This window comes from Perissodus microlepis, chromosome 18 (genome assembly GCF_051167445.1).
Source record: "Perissodus microlepis isolate ML-2025 ecotype Zambia chromosome 18, ASM5116744v1, whole genome shotgun sequence".
NCBI lineage: Eukaryota > Metazoa > Chordata > Actinopteri > Cichliformes > Cichlidae > Perissodus > Perissodus microlepis.
In genome coordinates, this window is record NC_140478.1 from 24,532,085 (window position 1) to 24,550,790 (window position 18,706).

The following is an 18,706-nucleotide window of genomic DNA, read 5'->3' on the forward strand; positions in this document are numbered from 1 at the left end:
TGGGGCTACAATTTACATGTGCTCACCAGTAATTGATGATTAATGCAAAAACATTCTGGTAGGTTTTGATTTCTGCTGCAACATATGGATGGCAGGGTCAGTATCTGCTGTAAACAGCATGAAAGCATGGATCCATCCCACCTTCTATCAACAATTTAAGCTGCTGCTGCTGCTGGTGTAATAATGAGGGGAATATTTTCTTGGCACACGCTGGGTGAAGAGAGCATCTTTGTAACCACAACCTAACTGAATATTGTTGCTGACATGTTCATATCCTTATAGACATCCTTTTTTATCCCTTTTTTGTTAACGGTACTCAAATGTCTCCAAATATCTTCACCAGATCTCTATTCCATAGAGCACCTTTCAGATATGGTGGAACAGGAGACTCAACCAACCACTCAACAGTAATTGTGTGATGCTGTCATTATCTTTATGGTTAAATTTTTCCAGCACCTTGTTCAATCTGTGCCATGAAGACATAAGAACCTTGTAATAACAAGTTGTACCTAATAAAATGCCCAGTGAAGGTATGTATAGCTCTATGGTTAATATTAATTGTATATCTATAGAGCCAACATTTCCTGAAATGCAGTAGACTATGTAAATCTACTCTTTTAAATTACAACCATTGCTTCCCTCCAAGAGAAAATGGTCATCATGTTATGTGAATTCAAGTCAAGCTTTAATTTTGAAAAGACACTTGCTAACATCCGTTGTTGTCTTAGTTATTTTAGTCCTACTTGACAAGCCTAGTTTCCAAATCGGAAACCAGTTAAAACCCTGACCAAAAAAAAAAAAAAAAAAAAAAAAGCTGGGTGGTTCCACTATCTCTTGAGTAATTTGTTTTCAGAGTCAAAGTCCAGCTTTCTATTCTCTCAGAGATGCTCAGGTTTGTATTTAGGCAGATACTGTGTAATGGAAAATGAGAAGTACTAAATATGGAATACATGTCCAGCCAGACATAGTTGAGTGAAAAGGTAAACTTGAGGAAAAGAGACAGTGAGATAATTATTTTAGACTGACACTTTATTCTTCACAGCATTACTGTCTGTAACAATCAGCTACAAAAGCTCAGAACAATATGAAAATAACCTCACGAGAAGCTTCTGAGCCTGTTCTAGCAGTTTCATGGAATCAGGAGTCCAGATGAGATTGCATGGATTTGCCTGTGACCAAAGCAGGGCAGTCGCACTCGGGTAACTCCATACAGGTTATTAATGGTAAAAAAAGAAAAGAAAACAGCAACAAGAAGACAAAACACGAAGAGCTGAAAATACAGTATGTTTGCAATTTTACAATAATATACAGAAAAAGTAAATGAGGACACATCTCTGCCTTAAATATTATCGAACAATGACGTTACGTTGCAGCAGACACGGATCAGCTGTGAAATGAAAGGATTGAAGAAAACCTCCACACATGAAGAGTACAAAACAAAGTGTCTCCACCCATATAGGAGGCAAAAAATAAATCATCAGCACAGACTTGTTACATCCTCATTAAACTGGACAAATATGATCTCCCGCTCTTCCTCGTTAGTGCAGCGCAGGCAAAGGTAACTGAGAAGACGACTGCACTACGGAGCAAAGTGTGGCCTCCAGCTGTTTGTCTGCGTTGTGCAGCGATGAACACACATTTGTTATTTGGCTGTTCGTGTTTTCATCCACTGGTTAGTTGCGAGGTGCAACACTTCTCTGTATGAATCTGCCGTTCAAAAAAAGAAAACAAACCAGAGACTCTACAATATGTTTATTTGTATATTCATATATTACTAAAAAGCTGCAACTTAAAATTAATGTACTTCTTGAATAGTCATCTGTGTACTTCAGAATACTACTTAAATATATAATATATAGATAGACCGATCATAAATTCTTCATCATTCAAAAAGCTTTTGTTATCAGTGGTTCTCTGGGGCATCCTCAAGTTATGGCACAGTGGTCTCTATCCAAAAGAAAAAGTCAAATTTGCATCAAGGTAAGGGACGAATCTGAGCGACAGGGACTGATGACATCTGTGGTCTAGTGATCGCTTCCTGACTTGCTCACCAGTGAGAAATAATCTGCAATCTACCCTCTCTTACTCTCATTGCCTTCATTTCCCCTTCCTGCCCCTTCCTTCCTCCTTCATACAGGCTTGGCACTGCATATTTGAAAACATGGTCCCTGCTAGTCTCTTACGGTGGTAGTCAGTTGTCCGCTACACCAGCTAAACCTAGCATTTGTTTGTTTTTTTCAGGGTGTTTTTTTTGCATGAGGATGTGAAAAAGAAGGTTAGGACACCAAAGACGATATAAAAGGTTTTTCCTTGTCTGCCACTTGGTGGACACGGTCACTAATGAGCTCTGCAATGTGAAATCTCCAGCAGGATAGCGAGCAACGCTGCAGGACAACTGGCCCACGGTAGAGACGAACACCAGCACAGACGACCATCAAAAGCATCACAGAGGTCTCACATGTTGGTGTCTCTCTTGTCTTTGTTTGGTGAAGGCTTTGATGGATCCTTAGCCGCCTTTCCGTTGGTGGTGGCAGCAGCTGCATCGGCGGTAGGAGCCACGGCAGCAACGGAGCGCTTGGTTTGCTCATCGCTGCGGGCCTCCGGGCTCGGCTGTGTGGGTGGAGCCTGCTCAGCTGGCGGCTGGGTGGTCAACTCCTGCTGTAGCTTGTGGCTCTGCAGGAGGCGAAGCTGAACGCGGAGCTCCAAGATGGCCTCCTGCTCCTCGTGGATGGCCTGGTTCAGGTGAGTGTTTTTGTTCTTCAGGGCAACAAAGTACACATTCAGAATTAGATCCTGTAAAACTCAAGCCAAAACTTTCACTATTTTATTACCAGAAACAAAAGCATGCTGAGCTTCTGGAATACGAATAACCACAACTTTGTCAAACACCGCAGGACCACCGCAACAGGTAGTGGAGGCTGGATGCTTTCTCACCTCTAGTTCCTCGTTTTGCTTCTGCAGATCTTCCAGTATCATCTGCAGCTCTTCCTCATCCTCGCTCTCACTTTCGCTGTCTGATGAATACTCCTCTGTCTCGCTGCGACCCTGCTGCCGACTGCGGAGGAACACAATGCTGGCTTACTGCTAGGATCTAATGTCGTGTTTTACTTCATGGTCCCATAAACTTGTCTGACCACGTACACGGTCTTAAAGCAACTTAAAGCAAGACTTAAAGCGGCTGCCAAATGTTGACTGGTTTACAGGTGAGCTGAAATAGAGCAGGGAGAGATACTGGAGTTCACTGGGAATGGGAAAACCGCAGAAAAAAACTTCAAAGATCAAAATACAGAGTATTAAAAGCACAGGCAGTGGCTGCAGTGGACACTTTTCATTGCTTTTAACACTCTGTTTCACTTCAGCTCTTTGTGTGTTATCACTTTGCTCTCCTCTGTGACTGGCTGATGGACCAGCAACAGCACAAGCAAGAGTGGCCCATAGACCCATACACCTGTTGGGCCACATACTTGTATAATGCCTCTATCTGGCAACAGAGCTCACTCCAGGCAGACGGACAATCCCTGGACTTGAGTGGACAGTGAATGCACCATTTCTGCTCGACCATAAAACCAGAGGGAAAACATCATGTTTTTCTCTCAAACAGGCTCAAATGTCATCAGGGGTATTGCTGCTAATGAGGAGACATTCACAGGGGTTCACACAATGCAATGGTACCAGAGTGTTGTCCTGAAAACAGCCCAATATGGTCCTTCACGCACAAATCAAAGGACACAACAAGACGTCCACTGAGGGATCTGAAATCAGCAGTCACACTGAAACTGATCTAAAGATCCGCAAGAAAATGTACCTGACTGGGACATTGACCACTTTTACATCAGGTATAGATTATAAATTTTACACTTCCAACACTGGAACTCTTTGTTCACACCTCATATTTAATCACTGTCCTCTTTTACCTCTGTATGTCTGCAATCTCTGCCCGCAGCCTCTCGATTTCCTCCTTCTCAGTAGCAATCTGTCTACGCAGCACCTGCTCAAGAGAGATCAGCTCCTCCTGCTCCGTCAGGATCTCATTCTCCTGATTATCGAGAGAACGAGGAGACGTTTAAAGGTTTTCTTGGCAAGCTGTTGATCGATGTGTTTTTATGAATTACTCACCTGTGCTAAAAGGAGGTTGATGACTTCCTCTTCATTCTCAGTCATCTCCTCCTTAGAAACGTCTTCCTTTGACAGGCTTGCTATCTCCTGGGCTATTTTACTCTCGCACTCCTAAAGCCCCACGGAGAGCAGACACATACAGCACAGTTAGAAAGTAGTTCTAGATGAAATAACAAGACAATGCTTTAATCTTGGTCGATTCATCTGAATTTGCCATTTTGTTGTTACTGTGTAGGGCCACATTATAGTTTATTAAGGACTCCCAGCTCAATTTAATACAGACTAAAGAAACAATCTTACTGCTGTTTCCTACCTTAATGAAGGTTATAATTTCTATACATCTCAGAAGAGGTGGAAATTCAAACCCTCACTGGTATTACTGGGTATACGAACAGCTATTGTATCCAGAGAAACATAAATACTGACATAGACAGATTACCTGACGTTTGGCCTCCCTCAGTTTGCGTTTCAGAGCGGTCAGGATTCTCTGAACCTCCCAGAGCCGCTCCTCTTTGGACAAGTCCTTCACCCCTGCCTGCAGGTCCCGGTGCAGGCAGTTCAGGAGGAACTCCTACACACAAATACCTTCATAAATATTGGCTGATATTTACTTGATGACAACAATCAGCTCAAGACAAGTAGAGGAGCCAAACACATTTAATAAAGTAGTCAATATGAGAATAAAAAAGTCCAAGTATTAAGTAGCAAAATAAACCATATAATCTTTTTAAAAAGGGCGGTCTGAGATTCATGCATAACCACTTATAAATGACAAATAAAGTTAGTTGCTGTGGATAATTAACATGATTTGAGCATTACAGGACAAAAAAATCTACAATAACTTTTCAGTATATTCTAAGTTAGGTGATCTAGGAGGGATTGAGATGTGTGAGCCTCCTCTGGGATGTTTTATTGTTTTGGAAATCCAGGCCACGAAGGAACATTCTGTAATGTTAAAGAAACAGCTTCAGCTGAGAGACTGGGGTTCAAATCGACAGACTAAACCATCTGAAGCTGACGTGTTTTCTGGCATTTTCTTTTATATACAGGTGAGTTCTGGCACACTGAGAAACAAACCCAAGATAAAGATGTGTACTGCTGACAAGACACTTTAATATAAATAGAAAAGGCCTTAAAGCTGCATTACTATGTACTATGTTGTAACATTTTAAAACCTGCTTTAAGGGAAAATCATCATCTGCTTATGTTAAAAAAACAAAAGAAGAAACTTTTTTTTTTTTTAAACTCATTTGTTCAAACACTAAAATAGGCAGTCATTAGTTGCCACAGGACCGAACCCACCTGCCGTCTGATCTCCTCTTTGATGCTCTCCTGGGTCTCGGGCAGAGCCGGCATCGTCGCCATGTTGGACCAGCGGAGTGGCCGCACCACTGGCTTCAAGACTACATCCCCAAACAGCTCCTTCACGTGGGTGAAGAACATGTAAAGGACACGATTCCCAATCTGGAAAGGAGGCACACGGATCACCAGAGGGAAACGAGCACAAAGCTGAATTGTATCTGCACCAGTTCCTCCACAATACAAATTCCTGCATGTTTATTTAGCCTGATTAAACTGGCCCTGGACTGTGCTCATTAAGTGGGAGAAATATTTATTTAACAGAGTTGTGGCGGCTGCTGCTGCTGATTCAGAATAAGTGGAGCACCAACAGAGATGTCCCCTATGGGAATAAATTAGCTTCACTAAACTGGGCCAGGGTTTCAGAGATGAACTGACTCTTTGATCCAATAAAATTCACTGGTTTGTTGCTAGGGGGAGGGTTGTTTTTTTTTTATCTATATCTGAGCCTGAGCCAAAGCGCCACATTATTATTTGATGTTTAGTTTGCCTGTTGCTGGAAAATTGATGTTCTCTGCCCCAGTTCATGATCTTCTTGCATATTTCTTCCCTTTCCCATGTAATGGCGCATTTGCATTTTCACTGATTGATCTCCTTCCCACTGACCTGTATGGTGGGGTTAAGGACGATGGAGATATTCTGAATGTTCATCTTCGTCTCTGCCTCCCTGGCAATGACGTGGTCCATGTGTGTGACGAGCCAGGACAGAAGCAGTCGGCTCTCCAGCGGCACTTCGGTCAGCAGCCTCTGAAACTCTGTCACCTTTTCGGCCTCGACCTGCCGACCACAAGCATCCTCAAACCACTGGGCCAAGTCTCGACCGAGTATGTTTTCGGGCAGCTCGCGGAGGTACTGCTTCAGCAGGCTGGCGACCGTGTGAGGGTCATACTCCTCCAGGCATGGGCACTCTTCTCGGTCATACGCAGCTTTCAGTTCATCTACTTTGGACTTCATACCTGAAAGAAAAAAAAGAGCCATAATTTGAGACGTTGTTTAAAAAAAAGGAAGAAGGTAAAATCAAAATGTTTGATACCTGAAACCCGGTAGATGCCCTCACACTTCATCCCATAATTTTCAATGTAGTCCACACACTCTCTAAAGATGGCTGGTAGCTGGATGCCATCATACAGAGCTGTCCTCTTGATAGCTTCAGCCAGCGGGGCTCCAAAGATGGGCCTGAAGGTGGGGGTCTCCACTGGGACCGGTTCTGCCTCTGTGGTTGGCTTCTTCTTCTTCTTCTTCTCCTTCCACTGTTTCACCACATCTGCAGCTGTCAGGTCCTTTGACTTCTTATCCTTGGCTTTGTCCTCTTTGGGACCCTTCTCTTTCACCTTAAAATCCTTTTCTTTCTTCTTGGAGAAGCTCGGCTTTTTGAACACGTGGATTCCCTTGGAGCGCTTCATTTTGGACGGGCTCTCTGCTTCTTCTGCCGAGCTGTCCTCCTGGAAGGCGGCGTATCCTTCCGCTGTGAAAGTAAATAAAGAGTAGAAGAGGCAGAAACCAGGTTAGATCTGAAGGGAGTTGCACCTCTGTTTTCTAATCTCCGTCCTATTACCGAACTATGATAGCAGTGAAACAGAAACAGGAAGAGAAACGGGTGAGAGAGAGAAGATAGCAGAGGAGGGGGAGAATGAGGACTAGGAAAAGAGGTCAGCCACTGATTTAGCATAGCTCCCACTGCACCTTACAACGCTCCTCTCCAGAACAGCTCACTCTAAGCTTTTTTTAAAGTGATAGCGAGGGGCCCCTTGTCACTTTCAACCTCCTAATTTTATCTACGCTGGGTTTCCCCAAGAATGGGCTCTGCGTATCACACCGCTGCCTGAGACACACCTTCGCTGGGTTCAGTGGGTGTGTGCTGAATCTGTCCATCTCTTCCTCTCTCCCACCATATCCTGGTGTAGGAGCTAAATCCAGGCATGGAAAAATCATGACACAAAGTGGACGACAGTGAAAAACATCCCCAGCAGAGGAACATTTCTCACCACTGCAGCCATCAGGATGGAAACGTGGGAGTAGCTCGCCTCATTAGTACTGATGTGACCTTTAGCTCCCTCGGTAGCTCCCAGTTGTTAAAATACAAGGTTTGAAATATTCTACATTTTTCTCCTTGTTGACGAATAACACAGCCATGTGCCGCCCTCTAAAACGTATATTTAAAAAAAATGTTGGAATGTTTTTGAAAATGTAATCTAATCTTTGGCTCAATTAAACTAGATTATAGGGTTTGTAGTGATTTCTATTATGTAAAACCTGTCCTGCTGAGCCTGTGAGAACAACATCTGACAGCTTTTTATTACCAGACTTCATTTCCTGGTTGTTTGGAAATGGTTGCAAAGCTATAAAATCGTGCTTATTTCATAAACCAGCCCAAGTCTGATTATAAATGTGTGTCCTGTTGTGTTCTACTGTTGTCAGTATTTTCTGTTTATCTCACTGTTTTAACCTCTTGGTCTCAATTCAATTTTATTTATATGTTGCCAATCACCTCAAGGCACTTTATAATGTAAGGCAGAAACCCCACAATAATACAGATAACTTAAGGTTATGTATATAACCCCGGTTCTCTGAGTAGCATGAGTGAGTGTCTCACTATGGGAACGCCTCCTGCGTGACCTCATCAGAAGCTCAAATACCATTACGCCAGCCCTTACAGGCTGGCTAGGTGACGCCCATGTCAGGAGGGGCCAGTGCCTCCCTATATAATAGGCTGACATAGCGTCAGATGTCATTCAAAACAAGCCCACCTCTTCCTCGCTTCCATAGCAAGGAGGGCGGTCTGGTGAGACACTCACTCATGCTACTCAGAGAACCGGGGTTATATACATAACCTTAAGTTCTCTTTCATAGCATTCGTTTCGTGTCTCACTATGGGAGAAATACTGACTCCCGGATTGCCAGACATGCCTGTTAAGAAGACAACTGTCCCCAACAGCACTTCACAGGGGAGAGGCCCCCACCCGGGAAGAACCTGCACTGAGGACTGAATGTGCTAGGTTAGGTGCTGTCACATCTAACCTGTAAAACCTAGCAAATGTATGAGGTGAGGTCCAGCATGCAGCTGCACACACCTCCTGAATAGAAACTCCCCTAAAGAGAGCCCATGAGGTTGCCAGACCTCTAGTGGAATGCGCACGTAAGCCAGCAGGGGGCTGAAGGCCCCTGCTAGTACAGGCCAGGGCAATTGCTCCTACTATCCAATGGGAGAGGCGCTGTTTAGACACAGGCTTTCCCATATGTGGTTTAGCCCAGGACACAAACAGCTGGTCACTTTGTCTGACACTCTGGGTTCGGTCCATGTAAATGCGCAGAGCACGGACTGGACACAAGGTATGCAGCCGCTGTTGCTCCTCTGAGGAGAAAGGCGGTGGGCAAAAGGCCGGCAGTTCTATAGGGGAACATGTGCCGACAACCTTCGGGACAAAGGCAGGGTTGAGCCGCATACTGACCCTCGTATTATCCGAGGAGAACTGAATGCATGACTGATGCACTGAGAGAGCGTGGATCACTCCCACACGTTTAGCAGAAGCTAAAGCAATTAAAAGAGCCGTCTTCAAGGACAGAAATTTTAACTCAACCTGTTCCAGGGGTTCAAATGGGCAACAGGAGAGCGCAGCCAATACTGTGGGAAGGTCCCACGATGGAGCCAACGGCCTAGACGTAGGCAATTTACGCCGTGCACCCTTCATGAAACGGCATATTAAGGGATGCTGGCCAACAGTCTTTCCCTCAAAACCAATATGGCAGGCCGAAATTGCTGCCAAATACACCTTGATGGTGCAGAAGGCTTTACCCTTATCAATCAGGGCCTGAAGAAATGACAGAATCACAGCCACAGAGCACTGAAAAGGGATTGCCTGTGATTCTAAGCACCAGCTTTCAAACACACGCCACTTGTGCTCATATAGCGTCCGAGTAGACGATGCTCTAGAACACTGAATAGTGTCGATAACACTATGAGGGAGCCCCACCGTGTTCAGGTTAAACCACTCACGGGCCAAGCCCATAGAGCTAGCCTCTCTGGGTGGGGGTGGAATATTTCCCCCTGTGCCTGAGAGAGGAGGTCTCTGCGTAGTGGTAACGGCCAAGGTGGGCCGCACAGCTGCTGAAAAATCTCCGCCAGCCAGTGTTTCCCTGGCCAGTGCGGGGCTATCAGGATCATATAGTGACTTCTCTCCCTCACTCTGGCCAGAGTTGGAGAAATGAGGGCCACTGGGGGAAAAGCATAGAGGAGGGTTCTCGGCCACTCGTGAGCTAGAGCATCCACCCCGAGTGGAGCTCTCTGATCGTGCAGCGAGTAAAACAGGGGACACTGAGCATTCTCCATAAATGTCCACGGTCGCCTGACCGAATCGCAGCCAGATCTGCTTCACCACCTCCGGGTGAAGCTTCCAGTCCCCATACAGCAGGTTGCCATTCCCCATTGCCATTCCCCATTCACTGTTCTGCCCTCGTGGGTGGCCCCCCAGCCCAAAAAAGAGGCATCTGTGGAAATCACCTTCCTGGCTGAAACTGCCCCCATGGCAACGCCCTGAGACAAGAAACCTGGCCTCTTCCACTCGCGGAGAGCGAGTGAACAGTCTGCAGAGACTCTCACGCGACGGTGGCCGTCTCGGTGAGGGTCCAGTCCCCGCGAGCCCACCCAGCGCTGAAAGCCTCTCATGTGCAGGCGTCCCAGTGTTATCGCCACTAGAGAAGAAGCAATCAGACCGAGCAGCCTCTGGCACTGTTTCAGGGTCACTGTGTTGCCTCTGCGAAACAGTGCAAGGGATGACTGTATGGCCGCTGTTCTCTCCGGGGACAGAAAAGCCCTCACCCGAAGGGAGTCTAGGCTGAGCCCTATGAAAGTAATGCATTGAGTTGGCGTCAATGTGCTCTTTTCCATGTTTATCTGGAAACCCAAACTCTCCAGATGGTGTATGAAAGCATTTGTGTGACAAGTCGCTCCCTGGCGGGTTGGGGCTGCCACCAGCCAATCGTCGATGTATGTGGCCACCCGAATGCCCTTTTTCCTGAGCGGGGCCACTGCTGCCTCGGTGCATTTCACAAACACCCTTGGGCTCAGTGAGAGACCAAAAGGCAGGACTACAAACTCGTATGCCATCCCCTGGAAAGCAAATCTCAGATACTTTCGGTGTGGGGGATATATGGGGATGTGGAAATAAGCATCCCTCAGGTCGATTGATGTGAACCAGTCGCCCGCTCGTACAAACCATAGCAGCGAGGCGTGCGTCAACATCCTGAACTTGTATGTCCTCAAATGCCGGTTCAGGGCACGGAGATCCAGAATGGCTCTCATCCCCCTCCCCCCTTTCTTTGGCACAAGGAAATACCTTGAATAAAATCCGCTGTGCATTTCCTCGGGAGGGACAACTCTTATAGCTCCTTTGTCTCTCAAGGTGGAAATTTCCTCCAGGAGAAAACTGGCAGACTCGCCCAGAGCACGAGAGTAAACGATTTCTTTGAAATGTGGTGAAGCGACACTGAATTGCAGCCTGTAGCCCTTTTCCAATGTCCTCAGCACCCATGCTGACTGAGTGCAGGTGGCCCAGCTCTTCATGTGGAGAGACAGAGCGCTCACTGGCCACTCCACCGAATATGGCGTTTTGGCGCCCCCTTGTGGTCGCAGCGCGAAACATACGCCATTTCGGTGTCCCGTCACCTCTGTCACAGGCGAGCGAGGTGACGGGCTCATCGGCATCATCACAGCCGTGGAAACGCGAGTCTCCACGGGCTGCGTTATGGCAGACGGTGCTCTGTTTTTCAGCATGTTTGATTTTTTCATGCGTTTTGCAACACTCGACAGCGCCCTCGGCAAACTGCCTGGATGAGCGTGTCGGGGCTTTTTTAATACAGAATGCATGAGAGAAGTGCTTGTGAAACAACACAGCGAACTGTGGCTCTCTTTCCCTCTGGCGTGTCCGGTGACAGGAACGCCAGCCCGATTTAAGCACTCTGTGTGGAACATGTCCCGTTGAACTTGCTCTGGAACGGAGCTGGGAGGCGGCAGGGTGGCCCATGAAGGGGGGAAACTGGGTTTGCTCCCGCCTAGAGGAGAGGCTGTCAGGCCGGCCACTTCTTCCTCCTCACGATCGCGGCAGCGGGGGGAGGAGGAGGGGCCGCTTGAGGTCTGGCCTGGGGAGACTGCTTCCGAGTCCATGGATTCTTAGGGGCCCCGGCAGCCTGGGAGGCTGCCTGCGTCCTAGGCACTTTGGGAATCCTGAAAGCGGGGACCGGGCGAGACGCTGCCTGTGCGAATGACTGGCGCGGTGCTGCTGGGGCGGCGTGCTGTGCCCTCCTCGGCAGGCAGAGTTTCAGAGCCTCATCATCTCTCTTTTTCTCCTCACATCTCTTCTGCATGGATGTAACAGCCGCACCGAAGAGACCGTGAGGGACGACAGGGGTGTCGAGGAGTTCCTCTTTTTCCTTGGTCGTCAGGTTGGTGAGCCCGAGCCAGCGTGCTCGCTCCTGAAGAACCATGAGGCCCATGGCTCTCCCAGTAGCCTGTATGGCTACCTTGTGGAGGCGGAGGACGTGGTCAGTTATAACGCAGATTTCTTCCCACACTGTGGTATCTGGGTTAGCTGCCATGTCCTCTTCTAGCTCAGCTTGGTAAGCCATTAGCATAGAAGAGGCGTTGTGGGCTCTTACTGACAGAGCCGCTGCCTTGTAGCACTTATCTGTAAGGCTAGACTGGAAGCGGTCTGTTTTGGAGGGGAGAGATGGGGCTGATGAGGACAGAGACGTCTTCCGGTGAAGATGGCTCGCCACCAGCGGCTCCACTTGTGGCATCTGGCGGAGGCCGATAGACTCCATCCCCTCACAATCCAGCAGGGAGCTCCCCACGATGGGGTGTTTCTCGCTGTAAGGTTTTGCTTTCCACGTCACCGCTATCTCATCGAGTAGCTCAGGGAAAACAGGCAACACATGCTACCCCGTCTTTTTCGCCTTCGGCAATTTCTTACCGTCAAAACGAGACTTTACAACCTCTGTTTGTATGGCGGGCCACGGGATGTTGAGCCTAGCGGCTGCGCGCTTGCACATGTCCTGCATGTCGAGATCCAGGGGAGACGGCGGTGTCGGTTTTTCAACCTCGCCAGTAGCAGAGGGCTTTGCAGCCCAGCTGATGCTAGCCAAGGAGGTGGAATCTTCCTCCTCGCCGTCGTCAGACAGCAGGAGCTCCGAGTCAGCCGACTCATCTCCGTCCTCGTTAGCATCTCCTCCCCAGGTGACTCCAGCATCGGGGAAAAACACACGATCTCCGTGTGCCTCCAGCGACGGGAAAGCGGTCGCGATGGGCTGAGGGTCTGCCTCTGCCCAGCTCGGCCCTGGCGTTGCGGCCAAATCATCGGGCATCTCAGTTTCTCCTTGCGCCGCAGCAGCCTCACACAGCAAAGGGTCGCCACCCGACAGGTTAGCCTGGCGAGCTAGCCTGCGGCGGAGTAGTTTGCGTGGGAAAGCCGCGCAGTGGATACAGTCTTGTGCGCGTGTCAAGGCAGCCTGAGCGTGAGATAAACCCAGGCATGCCGCACACACGGGGTGTGTATCCCAGGCAGAAATCTTCCTGCCGCAAGGACAAAGTTTTTCAACTTCGTTGGCCGTCGTAGCCATGGTTAGCTAGAGGGTTGCGCACGTTAGCGAGACTGACACCGAGTGCGGAGAATATTGCTATTCCTCGCTAACGTGGGGTGAAAAGTGTTGCTACTTTTCTACAGGTATTGCTACCTAATGTGTAAAACCACTAGCGTCGAAGGGTATTGCTACCTGATGGTGAAGCTAGGGGTACCTTTATTAGCAAAGTGTTGCTACTTCGCTTTCGGAAAGTATTGCTACTTCGCTGGGTGAAAGTATTGCTACTTGGCACCCGCACTAGCTACAGAACAGTATTGCTACTGCTTGTATGCTAGTGGACAACTGAAAAGCTGGGAACAAAGCGCCCGGCGACCGAGTTGTTCACTCGAATCTGTGGACAGTTTAGCTTTAGCACCCAATAGCACAGTTGTCTACAGGCTTCTGTGAGAAGCGAGAAGAGGTTTTTGAATGACATCTGACGCTATGTCAGCCTATTATATAGGGAGGCACTGGCCCCTCCTGACATGGGCGTCACCTAGCCAGCCTGCAAGGGCTGGCGTAATGGTATTTGAGCTTCTGATGAGGTCACGCAGGAGGCGTTCCCATAGTGAGACACGAAATGAATGCTATGAAAGAGAACTCAAACAACCTCCTTTAAGCAAGAACTTGTCAAAAGTGGGAAGAAAAAACTCCCTTTTAACAAGAAGAAACCTGCAGCAGAACCAGGCTCAGGGAGGGGCGGGGCCATCTGCCAATACCATTTGCAGGTGAGGAGGAGACAGAACAAAAAAAGAAAAACACAGCGGAATAGAGCAGGCGATAATAAGAACTAATCATTAAAGGGAAAGTGGTGTATAAACACAAAGTAAGTGAAAAAAAAGGTCTTCTGAAGTATTTTGAGAGATGGGTGTCACAGTTTAGCACCCACTATAAAAGCACTTTTTTCTTTCAACTGTACAGTGTACTCTGTTGGTTGCCATAATACTACAATACAATTAGAATTAAGGTGCTACTACAGTTTATTACATGATAACTCAAGCACAAGCAAACATAGCGATAGTGGTGATAACACAATCTATACTGCAGAGTTGGATATACTCAGTAAACTCTGGCCACCCTGCTTGGCTACCATTACGTGGAAACACGAGGCCTTTTATGTAAACTCTGGACAACATCAGAGTTTACGTCTAATCAGAACTCGATACTGTCTGAAGTTGCCTTTTTCCACATAGCACACAGCAGGAGACGATAAGAGGGAAGTTCTCACTACTGGAGTTTAGATTAGAATGTCCTCAGGGTACACACTCACTCTCTTTGAAGTCACCAAACAATTAAATTCTTTGTTCCCAAGACTGGACTTCAGTCACACTTTGTATTAGGGAGCTAAAGTTTAGATGTTAGATCTAACATTTGGGTTCTCACGTGCACGTTTTTTCAGGTAATGCCTGGAAAAGTAAAAGGCTGTAGTGCATGTTAGAGAAGAACCAGATTATCATATTTCCACATCCAAGAAAACTGGTTTTTTTTTTCTACACAGGTATATATTTAGATCACCTGGTGCTAAAAAACTTTTTCAAAGAGCTATTTTCAGAGTCAAAAATAAGCCTGCAATCTCAAATAGTTCACTTGTGCTATACTGTCCTTCCCTCCCTCAATCCATGTTTCCCAAAAAAGCATCTTACTCCTTTTCTCCTTCTTCTTGAACTTGTTCTTCTTCTTGCTGTGCTCTTTGTCATCGTCGGAGACGTAGGCGTCGGGAGGCTCGTGGTGATGTCCATCGTGAGGCGGCGATGGTTCCCCGGTGCGGTACAGCCCGGGGAATTTGGTGGGGCTGATTTCCTCAGAGCTCGGGGTGCGGGCCACGCCCCCGGGGTGCTCGGCCCTGCGCTGCTCTGCGGGGCTGCTACTGGGGGGCAGGAAGCACTCTGTCATGGCTGCTTTGGCCTAATCACTCCTCTGATTCACACGTCACCCCTCCATCACACCTGCAGTGGGCAGAAGTACAAAATTCTGACTTAAACCAGTGTTTCAACTCATTGTTCAAAAATCTTTTCTACAAAAACATCAGTAATTGTGCACCTTTTCAGCCATATAATCAGACTAGAGCACTTAGCTCATTTGTTAATGTTTTCGTTTAATCTCAGGACCAGTGACTTAGATATATCCTGTGGATACCGTATGCTGTCTTTTACAACCTGTTCAGTATAACAGAGCTTAATTTTCTATGTTAGAGCACACTGTAACGATAGAAATATGCTTTCACAGCAATGCAGATAAACTCAAAACAGAATCCAATCATTGTCAGAGAAGTATGTCTACCACCAAAAACAAATCTTCATTTTAAGATCAAGTTGTTAAAGTGAACAACATAGTTATAACACAATTTACTGCTTAAAGTTAAACATGTTTAACATAAGACTTTGCAGACAGCTGAGAGAATCTATGTAAAATAATCACGATCTGTAACCGATCTTTAGATGTTAAGGTAGCAGAACAGTAAAACAAGCTAGAACTCTTTCCTGTGTCGTCGTTTTCTTTTGTTTCTAAACAGTACGATGATAATCCCTAAAAAAATGCAACTGCACCAGTAATGTCCACCCACCAGATGGGGCTTCTGTCATTCAAACAATCCAGCATCCAACATGTCAATCCAGACAGCTGGAGTAGGAAAAAACCAAACGATCACCTCACCAGTCAGAGACACAGTGACTTATCTGAAGCTCATCATCTCACATTACTGTAAATCATGTGATGGGCTGTATACAGACAGCTACCTGAAACAGCCCAATGGCTGTCCGCACTGTGGACGGTAAACAGAAAAAGGAAGTGCTGAGTACTTCCACATGTTTAAGGAAGTGAGTTAAATTACGTGACTGCACCTATTGATTCTAAGGTTTTGTAGGCTGAACATCATGATTATTATAGTTAACTAAAGCTAGATGTGAAAAAGAAACATGTTAGGTAACTGGGATATAAAATAAGAAATGAAACCTTAATCTTAAACCAGTCATGAGTATCTATAAAAGGAGATGAAAGAAAATAAGTGCACACAGGAAATGTCAAGGTTATTTTTTTCCTAATTTAGTCAATTCTGAAGAAACATGAGGAGGCTTCAGCGCAAGTGTTTTGTTTTTTTTAAGACTGTGATATTTAGATGATTCAGTGTTGTGTTGGTCTTATCAGAGCTACTTACAAATATCCATCATATTAAGATAAGATAAGATAAAAGATAAGATAAAACTTTATTAATCCCTCGGGTGGGTTCCTCTGGGAAATTCGGTATTACATATATAAAAGACTAAGACTGAAACAAATAAAAGCTACACATAGTTCAATAGTAAAGACCAAGCTGAAGCTGGCAAACCCACTCTGGAAGCTAGTCTACAACTAACCTGGTCTGACAAAATGATCGTTTGAAGACAGACAACTGGTGAAAATATACAGGTATGAAAACTCTGTTTAACATCTCCTAGATGATGGACATCAATACATAACAGAAATAGCTTCATTAGGGTGCGATGAATTCATGTTTTTCAAGAAAATAAGCAGCCACATGTTCCTTTAAAGTATCCTAAATTAACTCTGGTTGCAAACAGATTATTCAAGCCTGACTCTCTTTTAATCTTCCTTCGCTTTGGGCAAATTAAATCACCATTTTCTGCTGGGTTCCTTAAAAATGACGTTAGAACAGCTGGCTACTTATTATCTGCTCACTTGTTTAAATAGCAAGGTTCGTTTCTGTATCTTCGATGAATTTAAAATGAATTTACAATCAAACTGTCACAGAGAGCTGCCCTCCTCTGAACGTAGGGCCCCATATGCTAACGACAGTTCAGCTAGCTGCCATCCTGCTAAGCTAGCTGGTTAGCCAGCCTATCAGTAGGCGATAAAAACCGAAGATCCGTCCAAACAAAAACCAACATCTGATACACAGTTAGCTACAGATGGTAAACTATATTTGCTAACCGCTGCATTATATTTAATAAGGCAAAACACAAAAGGCGAGAAACTTTACCAAGTACTATCCCGTTCCGTTTATTTCACAGTATAGCTTCCGGCTGCCTGTATACCAAATAAACCCATCTGCGCTTGCGCTCAAGCACAAGTGCGTGTCGGGAAATGGAGTTAAAAGTAAACAGAAACGTGTTTAACTCAAGTGAAAGAAATAGTGAAACATCTGTGAGGGGAAAACAGGAGAATTATAACTGAGAAATATCATAGTCCTCTTCTTGTTTCATGTGTTCCCTTCATGTTACCCCATCCATAGCATCCGCCTCTATCACACCAAACCTTTGTCTTCAAACTGCTCAACCTGAGCCGTCTCTCTGATATACTGATTTCTAATCTTGTCCATCCTGGTCACTGTCAGTGAAAATCTTTTTATCAAATCCACTGTCTCCAAACCATACACCATATGAGAACCCGCTAGAATCTTGTAAACTTTTGCTGCTTAAACCCATCTACCTTCACTGTTATACCTGTCTCCCTCTCATTCAAGCACATTATTCTTCTCTCAAGAGCATACCTCCACCTCTCCAGGCTCTCTTCCACCTGCTCCCTACTCTCACTACAGATCACAATGCCATCTGCAAAAATAGTCCACAGAGACTTCTGCCTGACAATCACCCCTGCAAACACAAATGGCCACAGAGCTGATTCCTGATGTATCTGAAATGCTTGTTGCAGACCTCATTATTGTCTGGCTCAACATACATGCCCTGTATTGCCCTGACATACTCACATTATTAGCATAGGTTTGCCTCTATAAGCTTACAATGGCTCATTCTTCTGTCATTAAGTAGAACTGAAACTTACATCATTGCACAAAAAAAAAAAGATAACCACAAGTACATACACACATACATATATATGCCTTGACTAACACATATTTTCCTCAGCAAGTTTGTTGTTACTGTAACTTCCAAACAGCAGTCACAGCTTTCGTCTCGGTCACAGGTTATTTTGAAGCATCTCTTCTTTTTCCTTAATCTTCCATCTGCCTTTGCTTTTCCTGAATGCAGCACAGAACCTATCCCAGCTGTTCACACACTGCTGTGCTACAGTTATGTCCATAGGTGTTTGGACAATGACACATCTGTTTGCATTTTTTAAACAAGGGAGCAGGCATAATCTGGCCATGAAACTGCTAATTAATTACTGTTGAGTGTCGGAAAAGGATTGGAGTGCATGCAAAAATTCCTAAATGTTTATTGCAAAACTTTTTTTCAATCCCCTGAATTACAGATTAAAGTAATAATTTATAAAAGAAACAATTTATATTCATTAAGACTGCTAACCAGTCATGGAGACCATAAACTCACCATAAAAGCATTTACTCATTTCTTGTATCAAGTCAGAAGTCACACCATTTTCATAGACTTCAATATAAGGATTAATGCAATTTTAAGGCATGTCTGCCAACATCCAGAAACTACTTCATTTTTTATATATAGTCTAGTATTTGGTAGAAGTGGGTGCTTCATTTATTTGGAGATCCTACCACAAATGTATTTTCTTTATAGGTTTCCTGGCTGAAAACAATCTGGAACTAATGGCGTATGTTTAGGCTGTGGTATCGTTTTGATCTTAGCCACAAGTTCACTGCTATTCAAGCCAGTGTACAAGAGAAACTGTCAAACTGTGTTTTTAAAAAGCAGCT

The 18,706-nt window shown here is 45.6% G+C and overlaps 2 protein-coding genes across 2 annotated transcripts; both read right to left on the reverse strand.

Moving 5' to 3' along the window:
- Positions 1–1,011: 1,011 nt before the first annotated feature.
- Positions 1,012–17,141, reverse strand: ralbp1 (ralA binding protein 1). The gene is made up of 10 exons (XM_084911772.1): positions 17,063–17,141; positions 14,730–15,032; positions 6,509–6,940; positions 6,082–6,431; positions 5,419–5,580; positions 4,556–4,687; positions 4,117–4,227; positions 3,915–4,036; positions 2,935–3,055; positions 1,012–2,757 (listed from the first exon to the last, which is right to left on the reverse strand). Exons 2-10 carry the CDS (start codon positions 14,977–14,979, stop codon positions 2,455–2,457), a joined length of 1,983 nt encoding a protein of 660 aa, XP_084767898.1. The 5' UTR covers positions 14,980–15,032; positions 17,063–17,141; the 3' UTR covers positions 1,012–2,454.
- LOC146367940 (uncharacterized) lies at positions 6,947–11,498 on the reverse strand. Its single transcript, XM_084911769.1, has one exon. The coding sequence runs from the start codon at positions 11,493–11,495 to the stop codon at positions 8,415–8,417; it is 3,081 nt and encodes a 1,026-aa protein (XP_084767895.1). The 5' UTR covers positions 11,496–11,498; the 3' UTR covers positions 6,947–8,414.
- Positions 17,142–18,706: the final 1,565 nt, after the last annotated feature.

Excerpts from the sequence above, each read along its gene's own strand:
- LOC146367940 (XM_084911769.1), bottom strand. The coding sequence starts at position 11,495 with ATGGGCCACCCTGCCGCCTCCCAGCTCCGTTCCAGAGCAAGTTCAACG.
- ralbp1 (XM_084911772.1), bottom strand. The coding sequence starts at position 14,979 with ATGACAGAGTGCTTCCTGCCCCCCAGTAGCAGCCCCGCAGAGCAGCGC. Across the intron at positions 6,941-14,729 it reads CAAGAAGAAGGAGAAAAGGA|CGGAAGGATACGCCGCCTTC; the intron begins GTAAGATGCTTT and ends TTACTTTCACAG. Across the intron at positions 4,228-4,555 it reads TGAGGGAGGCCAAACGTCAG|GAGTGCGAGAGTAAAATAGC; the intron begins GTAATCTGTCTA and ends GTGGGGCTTTAG.